General features: G+C 39.9%; 1 protein-coding gene across 2 annotated transcripts in view; it reads left to right on the top strand.

The window, feature by feature from the left end:
- The first annotated feature begins 276 nt into the window (after nucleotides 1-276).
- LOC131068198 (uncharacterized) overlaps nucleotides 277-13,747 on the top strand; it is a 118,980-nt gene continuing 105,509 nt past the window's right edge. The window contains exon 1 of one of the 2 annotated variants that reach the window (XM_058003373.2): nucleotides 277-850. In XM_058003373.2, coding sequence (XP_057859356.2) covers nucleotides 664-850 — 187 coding nt within the window. In that variant the 5' untranslated portion in view covers nucleotides 277-663. The remainder of the gene's footprint in view (nucleotides 851-13,747) is intronic. The other variant, XM_058003372.2, reaches the window with a different exon arrangement.

Raw genomic sequence — 13,747 nt, 5'->3', positions numbered from 1 at the left:
ATAGAAACAAGTTTGCATTTGATTGTTGTTGTAATCTGTTTGCCATCATATTTTTTTGAACCAATCAACCCTCATAGTTTGGTATCAAAGTTTGAGTGTGAGGGTGTGAGTTCAACTTACATAATAGGGCCTCCTCTCCACATAATCCTACATATAGCTATTGAATTAAACAATTCTAAATAAAAGATATTTATGTCCACCCCATCAAAACATATAAAAAATTGATCTTCATCTCACATCATACTTCACATTACCTAGAAGGTGCCCAACTATTGGACCCTCTCCCCTTGCAAGAAAGAGTTCTAATCACAAGCTTGGCTAAGCCTTACAACATATAGATGCAAGCCGCATAAAACACAGGCGAAGAAGTGCAAGTTATGGAGCATTATTACCATGTGTGAGGACGAAACCTCAATTTCGGAGGTCGTCCGGGACCACGAATAAACCTTCTATATAAACATTATCCTTCGTTTTTAAGTTTACAGCTTTTTATAGTGGCTGTTGAGGTTTTGTTCATTTTTGAATAGTTACAGTATTTACATACATCTTCCTACCATTGTGCAATTTAAGAAGTTAATATCAGACAATGTAACTGTTGAGAATTTTCAGCTGTGAGTTGCAACAACAGTCAATATCAATTGCAGATAACAACACTGTAGAATTATGACGAAAATATTAGAGTTAACTCGGTATTTAAGCTTGTGTTCTGCTCTCAGCCAAACACACAGACGGATAAGATTTACAACATTGCGTCAATACAATAACAAGAATGCAAAGATGATACCCGCAACAGAATGCTGCCAAGAGGAGAAGAGCAAACTCAAAGCAGCAGCTTCTCAAAATATACAAGGTACGACATCATAAGCCATATTTTCAATGCATAACGTCCTCAGCAATCTTTTGCCTTCGCTTTAGATTGGTTGTCATTATATTTCCATCTGTTAACATAATTAAAGGATGCAACCCATTTTATGATGTGCTTTTGTTGTGTATACATGTACTTATTGTTCTCAGCTAGGTATTGGGTTGTGCAATGATTGATAGACCCTTTTTGGGCTAGGGTCTCAAAATCGAGTACTCCATTAGGGAAACCCTAGTAAACCCCTCTGGAAATCTTATCTTGCATATTATTAAAATTCTTAGAGAACCCTTTTCTATCAAACCTTATTTAGCATATGAGTCCTCTGAGCTCGGCCCACCAATTTAAAATGTGTGTGCCAAAATGTTCTCATTTGAGACTATAGAGTTGATTCAACACCCCCTTATTTGGAGGTGTTTTGTTACTGTGGGTCATGCTAAATCAACTTTATTACGGTTTAACACAACCTCATCACATAGCACATGCCCATTAGAATAATGGGCCATCTTATTGCAACAAGGGGGATCGAGTCGCAATCTTCTTATCACCGGTCACCTGTCCCATTACCAGTATTATGCAATTCCCTGGTTTCAATTAGGCTTCTAAATACTCAAAGTAGAGATTGGATTATGGGCCCTTTTTTTGGACAAATTGATAAAATTGGACTATACTTTTAAAAATTAGATTCATCAACTAGTAATATTTTGAAATGTATTAAGGCAATTTTTTAATTTAAAACTAAATATATTGGCCAAAGTTTACAAATTTTAATAAAAAAATTAATGTCTTTCTATGTTCCATGGAGTTTTGGGGACGGGGACGGTAGGGTTCGACTGGATGTGTTTCTGGTATGGGGTACTTTTGGGCCATTTTTTAGGGGATGGCTGTTAATATTAGATCAGACAGATAGCAATGGCAGAAAATCAAAACAAGGAACACTAAGAACACCCAAATACCCTAGGAAAGCCTCCCTCTTGGAGGTGAAAAACCCAGCAATTAATCTCAGATCTTTAATTAGACAAGTCAGTATGAGTCTTTTACAAATCTGCTTCAACACTTGAAGTACTCAGATCAGCAGGATATGCACAATAGTACAAGGTATCCAAGCTAGGGCACACACAACAATGTAAGGACTTATCTGCAATATACTTGAATGCTGATCAAGGACACCATTTGCAGATCAAGAGAAGATATTTGCTGCCTCAAGGAAGTTCGCTACCCTTTGAATGAGGTTCGCTGTCCTTTATATATAATTCGCTGACCTCTGAATGTGTTTCGCTGACCGGCAACCTTAAAACCAGGAGGCTGCATCATATAGACTTCTTCTTGCAACTCACCATTGAGGAATGCACTCTTGACATCCATTTGATCGACTTTCCAACCAAACTAGGCTGACATGGCAAGGATGAGCCGAATTGTACTCATTTTGGCTATAGGAGCAAAAGTCTCCTTATAGTCAATGCCTTCTTTTTGTTAGAACCCTCTAGCAACTAGCTGAGCCTTGTACTTATCAAGGGTTCCATTAGCCTTATGCTTGACCTTATACACCCAATTGTAGCTAATGGGCTTCTTCCCTGGTGGAAGATAGACAGGACTCAAGTGTTGTTCTTCAGAAGACTACGGTGTTTAGCTTCTGTTGGGACTATTTAAAATTGAGTAACGTTTATAGGCCCATTTCAAAATTTTTCTCTGCATGTCAGAAAAGTACCTAAATGAGTTAGTTTGAATGGCTTAGTTTGAGAGAGGGAAAGTGGAGCCAGTTGATTTTCAGAGGGTAAGGCTCGGGATTCATGTCCCACACCTTTCATTTGGCCTATTCAGTGATGTGCAACTTTCAAAATTCAATTTGGATAAGTTTATGAGGTACCCATTTCGAGGGGTGAGCTGGAAGTGCATTTTGGGCACAAATGCAGATTTTATTGAGTAGCCTACTTTGAGCGATTATACCTTTTGCCTTGTTGATCGTCATGGAGAAATTCAAAATGGATTCAACTGTATGCATTAATGTGAGTCAGCCTGCAAAATTTCAGGTCTTGACGAATCCATTTGCTCAGTTTTCAAAGCCGAATCCGTTTGCAGTTTGTGTGGTTTGATTAGTCCCTGTTTCGACAGCTAGTCGGAGCCCTGTTTCGCACAAGTGTAAAAGTTGCCTTATTAAGCGTCACGACATAATGTTTGCTCCGGTTATTACTGGTATAAATGATGAGCTACGTTTCAAAATTCAAGCCTCTACCAATCCGTTTGATCAGTTTTCAAAAGGGTTCATTTAGCTATCATTTTCAGCCTTCTGCACTTTTAGTGATATATCAGTTAATGTAGCTATTTTTGTGAGTGCACTGTTTGCATCCTGTCGGTCTTTTGGTCGAATTGATAATTCAAAGTTTTAATATGTACTTAAAGGTACCTATGTTTCAAATTTGAGGGCCTACGGAGGTCATTTGGTATTTTTGAGAAAGGCGTCATGTGTTGCCAGGACATTGACTTCATCAGGGCCGCAATGTCGACAAAGCCAGTTGGGCATTTTCGAAAATTAATATCTCTTTTCTCGGGACTCGTCTTGAGAAACCGTTTTGTAGATTTCATGCTTGCATATCAGAGTACACGATTGTCAGATGGCGAGATCCAGAAAGGTGTTTTGACCGACTTGAAAATTACGTCTTCGCGATTAAATGCGAAAATTTGGCGTAATTGCCTGAAAGTTGTAAAATGCAGTTTGGTGATCTGAAAATGGTGCCGATCGATTCCAAAAGTATGTTTGAGGTTCCTAAGGTATTCCAGAGGTCAGTTGTCTGAAAACAAAAATTTTTTTAGTCGGACCCACTTTGGGGCCCGACCTGGCTCATGGCTGTGCATTAATTTTATGGCGAAATATTTTTAGTTGGAGGAAGGAATGTTTGGTTTTATTAAGCCAAGTATTTCTTATAATGCAATTGGCATGTGAGAGCAAAGTAAATGGAATGTGTTTTGAAAAGGTCTGTTGAAACATTCAGCCAAATGTATTTTGGTAGCTGGAACAGATCGCGAAATAGATTGGGGTGACTGGTAAAAGAAAGTTGAGTGTTTTAAGAAGGTTCCAAGTGTATGCATTCGGCATGAAGCCAAATTTCCTCGGCATGGCATGGTCTTCCCTCTTTATATGGCATTACACCAAATTTTAACTCTCTAAGCAAGCTGTTCAAAGCATGGTAACATTCAAAATGCACATTGCCAAGTCGAAATGTCAGCCTGTGTGGTGTTTGGTGAGCAAGCTTTTCAAGAAACTCTTTGCTAATGTAAATGTCAAACATCCTCCCTTCACGTGGAGTGGAATTTAAGGCTGTAGAAGCCTCCAAGCCAAGTGCAAACAACAATCAAAGCCCCCACGTGTTGCAGCAAGAAGACTGTTAGAAGCTTTAGCAACCATAGTGAAATCTCTTCCTCATGCGTGGAATGAAGTGGAATGTGGCAAGTGATTAAAGTTTTCAGCAAATACAAATAGCCATCTTCCCCTTTGCATGGAGTTTCGGAGAGCAGCATTTGACCAAAGCAAAGGCAACAACAGAAATTTGTAACCCAGACTCCATCGTTTTTGCCAGTCTTCCCTTCGTAAAGAATTTTTGGAGGCCACATGAAACTTGCAGCAAGTGCAAATTGAAATTAGCTTCACGTGGCATGGTGGTAGGGGGCAGCATATAAAATTCAGACCAAATACATCTAACAACAGTGTTGAAAATTAACTTAATGTTTGGCTTGGCACATAGCTGATAAAAGAGGGGTTTAAATTGAAGTTTCAGCAGATGCAACAGCAGTGCATCCTCTCCTTTGTGTGGATGTAAATGGGCAAGAGGGAAGTCTGCTGAAACTTTCTTAGCAAATACAATAGTAAATGCCTCCCAGTTCTCCCTGCGTAACATGACATGGGAAAAGGCATATAAAACTTTCAGCCAAATGCATTTACCAGCAGCAAAAACTTGAAGAAAATGTACTTAGCTGTTGTAAAGCCCACTCCCCATCGTTTTTAGCTAGCATCCTCTCTGTGGTGGTGTAAAGAGGCGTTATAAACTCCAAGCAAATGCAAAGAAATCGCCATTAAAGTTGCAGAGAAGCTTCAAATTTGCAGTCCCAGGCATAAGCCTTAATCCCACATTGGCTGGGAAATGAACTTTTTTGATATTTAAATATAAAGCTCCACAGTAGTAATATGTCTAAGCCATAAAGGCTTTTGACGGACGGTGCCTATGGGCGCCCAAGGTGGGCCCACGCGTGAGCACGGATCCCGAGGCGATGGAGGAGGTGACTGAGCGACGACCAGGTGGACCCCACGTAGGCATGCTTCCCGAGGCAAACAAGCAAAATTTTGTAGAGAAAGGTCGGCTTAACGAGTGAGCAAGTCCGAGGAGATCAACAGTTCGTGCTGTTTCGCGAAAGGAAGATGCACGCGAGATACACCCTGCGAAGTTGCGAAAGCCAGTTGGCGGGTATAGTTAGATGTCCAGCAGGCGGGTCCCGATGAGGTGGCGATGAGGTGGCACCTAGGTGGCGATGATGTGGCGCTGAGGTGGTGTACATGTGGCGGCCAAGTGGCAGTGACAGAGCGGAGGACATGGCGGTGATGAGGTGTCGTCCCAGGTGGCACCCAGTTAATCCCATCGACCAATCGGAGGCCGCCACGTCGCAAGGCGTCAGAGCACATTCAAAGCAAAAATCAAAATTAAAATTGTAAATGATATAGTTTAAACTATATCAAATAATTCAAAAATTTAAATGACTGGGCACAAATGGGAATTAATTCGCCCAGGGTCTCAGTTTTGGCCAAAATATAAAGTGTTATATATTGCCGGAAAGCTCTTGGAGTGAGGAATCCAATTATGAGGTTAATTTTGACAAATGTGGGATATTTTGGAAGCAGTTTCCACGGGAACAAAATTCAGTTAGAGAGGAGACACTTGGCAATTCAGTTGCAGATTTGATTTGGTTCCCTCTCCCTTCTTATTCCAAATTCTTCTCAGTTGTAAGGGTTCCATAATTCTGTGAGGAAGTGCTCCAGTTTTCATGGCTTTCATTTTCTGAAATTCTTGACCCAAACTTGTAAGTTCTATGGATCTATTCAAGATATAGAGGCTACATTGCAGGATGACAGATTGTTTTCTAGTTGCAGGTCTTGCTTGTGTCAGGCATGAGTAAATTTCCCATGATATTGTCTCTGTGTATGCATTTAATTGTTATGAATTGAATCCTCAAGGAGGCTTATAATTTGTCATCTCAAGGAGATTGTATGATTGTTTGTAGGCATTCTTCAATGAAGAGTTTAAATTCTATAATCAGTCATAAACAATGGAATGTGTCCCAGATCCGATAATTTTATGAATGGATTGAGTAATGCATTAGTATAAGGTATTAATGCAGGGATATGTTGTAAGGAAAACCAATTTGTAGCTGTGATTAACATTTTGTAGTTTTGTGTGTGTGACTCTGTTGCCCAATGAACAAGGCATTGGTCTTTGACAGATTTGGAGATGGTTTCAAATCAACATTTTAAAAGATAAATCTAATTTCCCTTCATGTTTAGGGGTGTTTGTGTTCCATTCTTTCCAACCTCTGTTTCATCCTATTGTTTGTACAGATCTAGCCAATCTGTAATGTTTCCTAATCTGTTGAGCTTGTGAAATGATCTATCTGCTTAGTGTTGATGCAGTTATGTGTCTGTAATTGTTGTATTTAGTGCATCAAAAGGGTGTCCCCCCCTAGGTCTAGCAGAATCTGAAGTGCAGGAGGATCAATTAGGGTCCTATGTTATGTTGTCCAAGCCCTTATGTGTTTCATAGACTGAAATTGGCCATTTCATAGAAAGATTTGCAGGTGTTCTTGGGTTATCACTTTTGGTGAACAACAACTTCTATAGCTTGTTCCCACTCAGCTATACCTTTAGCCTCTGCATATGTCTGAGGCTCATAAACATTGTGAATGTTGTCCATGAGAGAAAAATTAACTGTATGTTGCTGTTTGCTCTTATTTCTAGCTGATCTACCCTCAATGAGCTCATCATCATGAGTATCACCTATGGTCTTGGCCCACCATTTAGGTCCGAGAGTAGAAGTACCAACATCTGATTTAGGAATGGCTGGAACATGTTCATTAGGATGAAGATCAACATTTTCTTGAGGAAAGTCTGGTGGTGCAATAACACTCTTGGGAGACTCCACAACTTCAGAGTCAGAGTTTGTTGAATCCCTCCCGTCAGGTGGACCTAAGGGAAGACGAACACCCAAATCCTTAGCCTGCAGATGTTGATCCTCAGGGCACAAAATAGGAGAAGAGAGATGAAAGGGCCCTCATTTTTCATCAAAGACAACATCTCGACTGAATATGAGACAATTAGTGTCTACATCAATCAATCGATATGCTTTGTGGTTTTCATTGTATCCTGTGAACATGAGTGTTTGACTCTTGGAATCAAGTTTTGTATGCTTAGCATTTGGAATCCAAACATAAGTTGTAGAGTCAAAGTCTTCCAGGTGATTGATTTTGGGCTTCCTGCTAGACCAGGTTTCCTCTGGAGTCTTCTTCTTCACGGACCTTGTTGGAGATTGGTCCAAAAGATAGACAACAGTGTATACTGCTTCTGCCCAAAATTTCTTTGGTACACTTCTATGTTCCAACATAGACCGAGCCATTTTGGTGATTGTGTGGTTTCTTCGCTCAACAACACCGTTCTGCTGAGTGGTGTATGGCGTGGTAAGCTGGCGCTTGATGCCATGATGTGCACAAAAGTTGGAGAAATCAGAAGAACAAAATTCCCCCCCATTGTCTGATCTAAGAGTTATTATTTGTTGACCAGACTCTTTTTCTACTAAGGCCTTACTTCTGAAACATGCTAAACACCTCTGATTTTTGTTTAAGAAAATACACCCACATTTTGCAACTAAAATCATCAACAGATAACACAAAATACCTGGACCCGGTAACTGAAGGAGTGTTCATTGGTCCACAAATATTAGCATGAACCAATTGTAATACCTTGGAAGCTTGCCAAGTATCACCATCCGAAAATGTAGTCCGATGCTGCTTTCTGGCCTGACAAGCTCCACAAACTCCATGATTATGAGTTTGAATCTCAGGTAAGCCAACAACTAGACCCTCCCAAACTAGTCGAGAGAGATGGTGAATGCTTAGATGTCCATATCGCTGATGCTAAAGATTGCTGATGGAAGAACTTTTGGCTGCCATGGCGTGCTCTTGAGAATCACTAGTGTCAACAAGTCTATAAAGACCATGATCCTCAATACCCACAACAATTGTAGTGCGCGTCTCTCGATCAACAATACTGCATTTGTGCGAACCGAATACCACATCAAGACGAGGAGAGTGTCTCATAATTTGACTGATAGAGAGAAGGTTGAGTTCCATGCTTGGAACATAGTATACATTGAGGAAAATTAAATTCCTCCCACTAGATTGAATCTGTACGTTGCCCTTGCTGACAACACTATACTCTTTTCCTCCTCCAAAGATCACTGAATCAATGAAAGGCATGTATTCTATGAACCAATCCTTCTGATGAGTGAAGTGTCGAGAAGCTCCTGAATAGGTAGAGGACTTAATATGATTTGTAGGTCTTTTAGCCATAAAGGCGTAAAAGGCAATCTCCTGCTCAGTGTGTTTTGCAACATTGGCCTTTGACTGAGACCCTCCCTGCTTCTTCTGTTTAGAAGCCAAGCATTGTTGATAGTCTTTCTTCATGTAACCATACTTGTGTTAATAGTTGTCTTGAATGTTCTTCTTGGAGCTGTCTTGGGACTGATTGGGGCCTTTCTGTTGAGAGGAGTGACTTTTCCCTTTGTCATTAGTAGAGGATTTAGTTGTGAAGACCTGTTTTGTGGAGGAACTAGCACTGCTACCGAACTGCTGTTTTCAGCGACCCTGTTGCAAAAGTTTGTTGCAAAGATTAGGAAACTTTAGGTCAACATTAGTTGAAGTAATGTTGAGCGTCTCAATAAAGTGCTCATAAGACTTTGATAGACTCTTCAAAGTGATGACTACCATGTCCTCTTCCTCCATCTTTCGACCAATTGCCTCCAACTGATAATGAATATCCTTGATTTTTGTGAGATGATCCTGCAGGGACATCTCTTCATCCATCATGATTGAGAAAAGCATGTTCTTGAGAAAGAATGCGTGGCTCTTGTCAGACGTTTCATGTAGTTTTTTCAAATAATCCTAGATTTCGACAACTATCTTGCTTGAGCGTACTTGAGGTAGTTGATCATCAATGACCAACAATTTAATGAGCATCACAACTTCCTGATTCCACTCATCAAATTTGTCTTGATCTTGACCCATCGTTGTAGGATGACTAGACTTGCCCAGAACAATCTAGTCAAGGCACCGATACTCAAAGATCGTCATCATTCTCTACTTCTAGGTGTTGTGGTTACGACCATTGAATTTTTGACTACCTTCCAGCATAATGTTGGTCAAAGACGCCATCACAAATACCGAGGTCAACCTTGTGAAGGCATAGAAAACGAGGCAAAAGTATTTGATTTAAAATTAGATCAAAGAAATAGCCTACACAGATCAAAATGCTAAAAAGTGCTACAGAGCGACTCATCAAATTTGTCTTGATCTTGACCCATTGTTGTAGGATGAGTAGACTTGCCTAGAACAATCTAGTTAAGGCACCAATACTCAAAAATCGTCATCATTCTCTACCTCTAGGTGTTGTAGTTACGATCATTGAATTTTTGACTACCTTCAAACATAATGTTGGTCAAAGACTCCATCACAAATATCGAGGTCAGCCTTGGGAAGGCATACAAAACGAGACAAAAGTATCTGATTTAAAATTAGATCAAAGAAATAGCCTACACAGATCAAAATGCTAAAAAGCACTACGGAGCACAGACCACAAGGCAAAATTAGTAGAAACAAATACGCTAAAAACCTTGGCATGGAGTTTGGGCACAAATCCCGAGGAATAACACGGAACCAATTCTAAGGTCGGGGTGCAAAAACCCAAAACCTTACATGTTTAAAATAGAAGGTGTGCGAACCCAAAAGCCTAGGTGTTGGAATGCAAAAAAACCCCACGATTTTGTTAAAAAACTGTCGAAGAATCTCTGCAAGAACTCAAAAAATCTTTAGTAAAATCCGTCAAACCCCCATTAGACCTGTGTAGTAGAAAACGTGGCCAGGAAATTGAAAACGCAACACAGAACATGTGTGTTTTACAGAAGAGAAAAAGTCTTTCACAAAACATGTTGCGTGTCTAAGAGAGCTCGTGCGGCAGGAAGACATGGTTGTGGCTTTCTGATACATGACTCTCAGACCTGCGTCACGAAATACAACGACCTCTCGTGTAGCAACTTGATAGAAAAGAAGGCCATGACAAACAAACCCACGTTGCCTGTATGAATCGACACAAAGGCATACAGAACCCGTTGTGGGTTGTAGAGACAAAACACGGGCAGCAAAGTCGGTTGAAATTCCTCTAAAAACCCCTCATGTGAACACAGAACAAAACACGACCTTCGAAAATGCAGGCTAAACGGATTTTTGAAACCTGTCCACAGATCCACATGTAAGGAAACTGAAGCCTTCGAAAAAAATCAAGGAAAGCTTGCGAAAAGATTTTCAAAAAAATTGAACAAAAATCTTTGAATGAATTTTTTTTTATGAATTAAGAATTCTTGCTCTGATACCATGTTACAATGGTAACTGCTTTATTATTATTGAAAGAATGAAATGTACATAGAGGCAATTACATTGTCAATGTATACTAAAGAAATTATCGAGAATTGAAAGCAAAATTAGAAAGAATCTAATCTACCTAAAAATATATTATTGACCATTAAATAATAAGATATGCCAATATTATTCTAATAGAAAGTATTATGTTTCTTGCAACAAGATTTTGGCAACAATCTCCTTTCCTCCTACTCTACTCCATTGCTACTTCTAATTTCTAACTATCAATTTTTAACTCTTACAAATGAGGAGAGAAAGCCTTTTATAGACTTCCCTTTACAAATGAATGGCTAGGATCAAATCCAAATTATTGGTCAAGATTACAAGATAAAGCCCTAATTAGGGTTAGTTACAACTAACTTCTTCTCAGCCAATGAGAAAATTACATTATAATGGATTCATGTCCAACATTTCTAACTAATAGGAATCGAGGTTAGGTAAGATAAACAATATTTGATGTAGTGACATGTGTCACTTTCTCCATCTTTGAATATATAGGTTCATTGAACTTGGACATGTTGACCTTGATTGATGAATGAAGGTGAGTTGTCGCCACTTCAACTTGCACCTTGTAGATCATCACAAGTGTTTGTGGTTAAGCAATATCTCTCGATACTCAACATTTCCAATTGCTTCATGATGGATGTGATGATAGTGGGAGATATTCCCAAATCACATCACCTTATCTGATTTGATCCTTTCACCTTTGCTTCTTCATACTTGGGAATTCACCTTATGACGTGTCTCACCTTTGAACCTTGGAATCCTTCACTTTGACTGTCTTGACCTTGATCCTTGTATTGATGTAGGGATATCTCCATGGTGTACTAGCCTTGAATCTTGGATTTCTTGAGGAAATTCAAGATAATTGTGAAATGTCCTCCTCTTCATTGCTCTATCTTGATGTTGTGAGTCCTCTATTGCATCCTTGTGAAGTCTTCTCCATGCTATCCTTGAGAGTTGATTTCCTTGACATGATGTTGTCCTCTTCTTTGTTTCTTGTGAAGTTCTCTCTTCTAGCTACATCTCTTAAGGTCATGATGATGCTGATTCTTGATCTTATCATTAACATATTTGTCATGTGCACGGCTTGGAATGTAATCCTTGTTGAATACTCAATCCTTTTGTTACTTAGAATGTTCATCCTTCCTAGCATGAGTCGAACGTTGACCTTGCTTTGTTGGGTTAGAAGTCCTTCATCTTTGATTCACCTACTCAATGTCTTCTTCCCCTTGTGAATGCTTGATCTGATTGGGGGTTCTTTTGTGTTGTAATCTCTTTGTTGTGACGTTTTCACACATCGCCCCATTGCAAATGGGACCCCCACTTTTTTCTGCTTTCTAGGATAGTTGTAGTGTCTCTAGCTATTAACCTTTCACTTGGAAGAGGTGTAGTATCTTAGGTGGCGAGGAGGTAATCGAGTCAAGTCTTTCTCTTTGAGTTGGATAGAGGTTGGATAGACTTGATAGAGGTTAGGGGTAGAGATAATAAGGGTAAGTATGGAGATCAACCATGAGATCAAGATGATTGATGCAAGATGATGGCTTAAACTGCATGAGAAGGCTTTAATAATGATGAAGGACCCTTTGAGATGGCGAGGCGAGTGCTACTGCTCAAAATTTGACATGGTTGAGTCACAGTCAGTGACCCCTTGAAACCCTCGCTGTGCCTTAGCTAACAGTTTGTGACCCCTTAAAACCTAGGATGCCTGACACCTCAGTCAGTGCCCTCTCAAAAGACCAACCACTTTCAGTCAGTGCTCATCCAAACCTTCAACCAATACATGCTAACTGCTAGTGGGTGCTGAAAATCTGACCACACTGACCTTCCACTTCTCCCTCATTTCCATCTCCTTCCACTTCCTTCCATCCTTCTACCTCCCCTTCACCTTCCTACCCTTCCACCTCTCCCTCATTTCCATTTTCGTCTACTTCCATCCTTCTATCTCCCCTTCACCTTCCTTCTATTTCCTTATCCCTCACTTCACCTTCCTACCTGTTGTGACATTTTCACACATTGCCCCATTGCAAATGGGGACCCCCACTTTTTCGCTTGTTAGGGTTGATATTTTGCTTAGGTTGTCTTGGTTTAGTAGTAGTTCCCTAGTTTTAGCCTTTTCTTTTGAGAGGGTGTCATGTCAAAATGCTGAAAAGGGTGTTAAGAATGTTAAAATGATCCTAAGTGTCAAGTTGCCTTAGAGTTTTGATTTATTCTTGCTAAGTGTTGGGTTTCAATTTTGCCTTGAAATGAGAGGTAAAATGATTAAAAGTGTTGCAAATTGGTGTGATTTCTGTGCGCAGGTGCTAAATGTCCCTATAGGAGTTGTTTTTTAACTCCTAGGATGTAAAACAAGTCAAAAATGCGCAAAGTCCCGATGGACTCTTGTTTTCCCCCCTTCAAATCAAATAAAAATGTTGAAAGTCTCGATGGAAATAGAATTTCCACTGAGCAAAATGGCAAAATATGTTAAGTTTGGGACTTTACAATGTGAAAATCATCGCAGTTCCGATGGAAGATGTTTTCCCCCCATGAAATTAAGGCATAAAAGTCAGTTGTCTCGATGGCAGGCGTTTTCCACTGAGCAATAAAGGTGAAAATGGACTTTGTCCCGATGGAGCATGATTTTCCATTGTGTTTTGAGAAAAAGGAAGTGATTTTAATGATGAAAATGGTCTCTGTCTTGATGAGGTGCATTTTCCCCCTCATGGATAGTGTTTTTTGGGAAAATCCCGATGCATCTGGATTCTCCACTAAGGTTGTCCTGATGGAGGTCGTTTTTCCACTCAAGGCGAATGACGTGTCCCAATGACCCATGTTTTTCCACTAGGCTAGTATTTTATAATATTTATCCAACATTCATTGTGGAGTGGAACAAAAGGAGGTAAGAAAGAATAAACTTGCAAGGACTTGAACAAGTTTATGTGTCCCGGTGGAGGTCAATTATCCACTGGGGATAAAATGATGCAAAATGACAAGATTTTCATGTCCAGATGGGGTTTGATTTTCCCTTGGAGGATATTTTGATAGAATTTGACAAGTTTCAATGAGATTTTTGAGTCCAGATGAAGGACGTTTTTCCATTGGGGAGTATTTTTACGTGAAATGATCAAACTTATGTGTTCAGATGGCCATCGATTTTCCCCTGGAGTGAATTTGGGGATG

Source organism: Cryptomeria japonica, chromosome 10, assembly GCF_030272615.1.
Source record: "Cryptomeria japonica chromosome 10, Sugi_1.0, whole genome shotgun sequence".
NCBI lineage: Eukaryota > Viridiplantae > Streptophyta > Pinopsida > Cupressales > Cupressaceae > Cryptomeria > Cryptomeria japonica.
The sequence above is the reverse complement of the archived record's forward strand: the minus strand, read 5'-3'. Positions and strand labels throughout refer to the sequence as shown.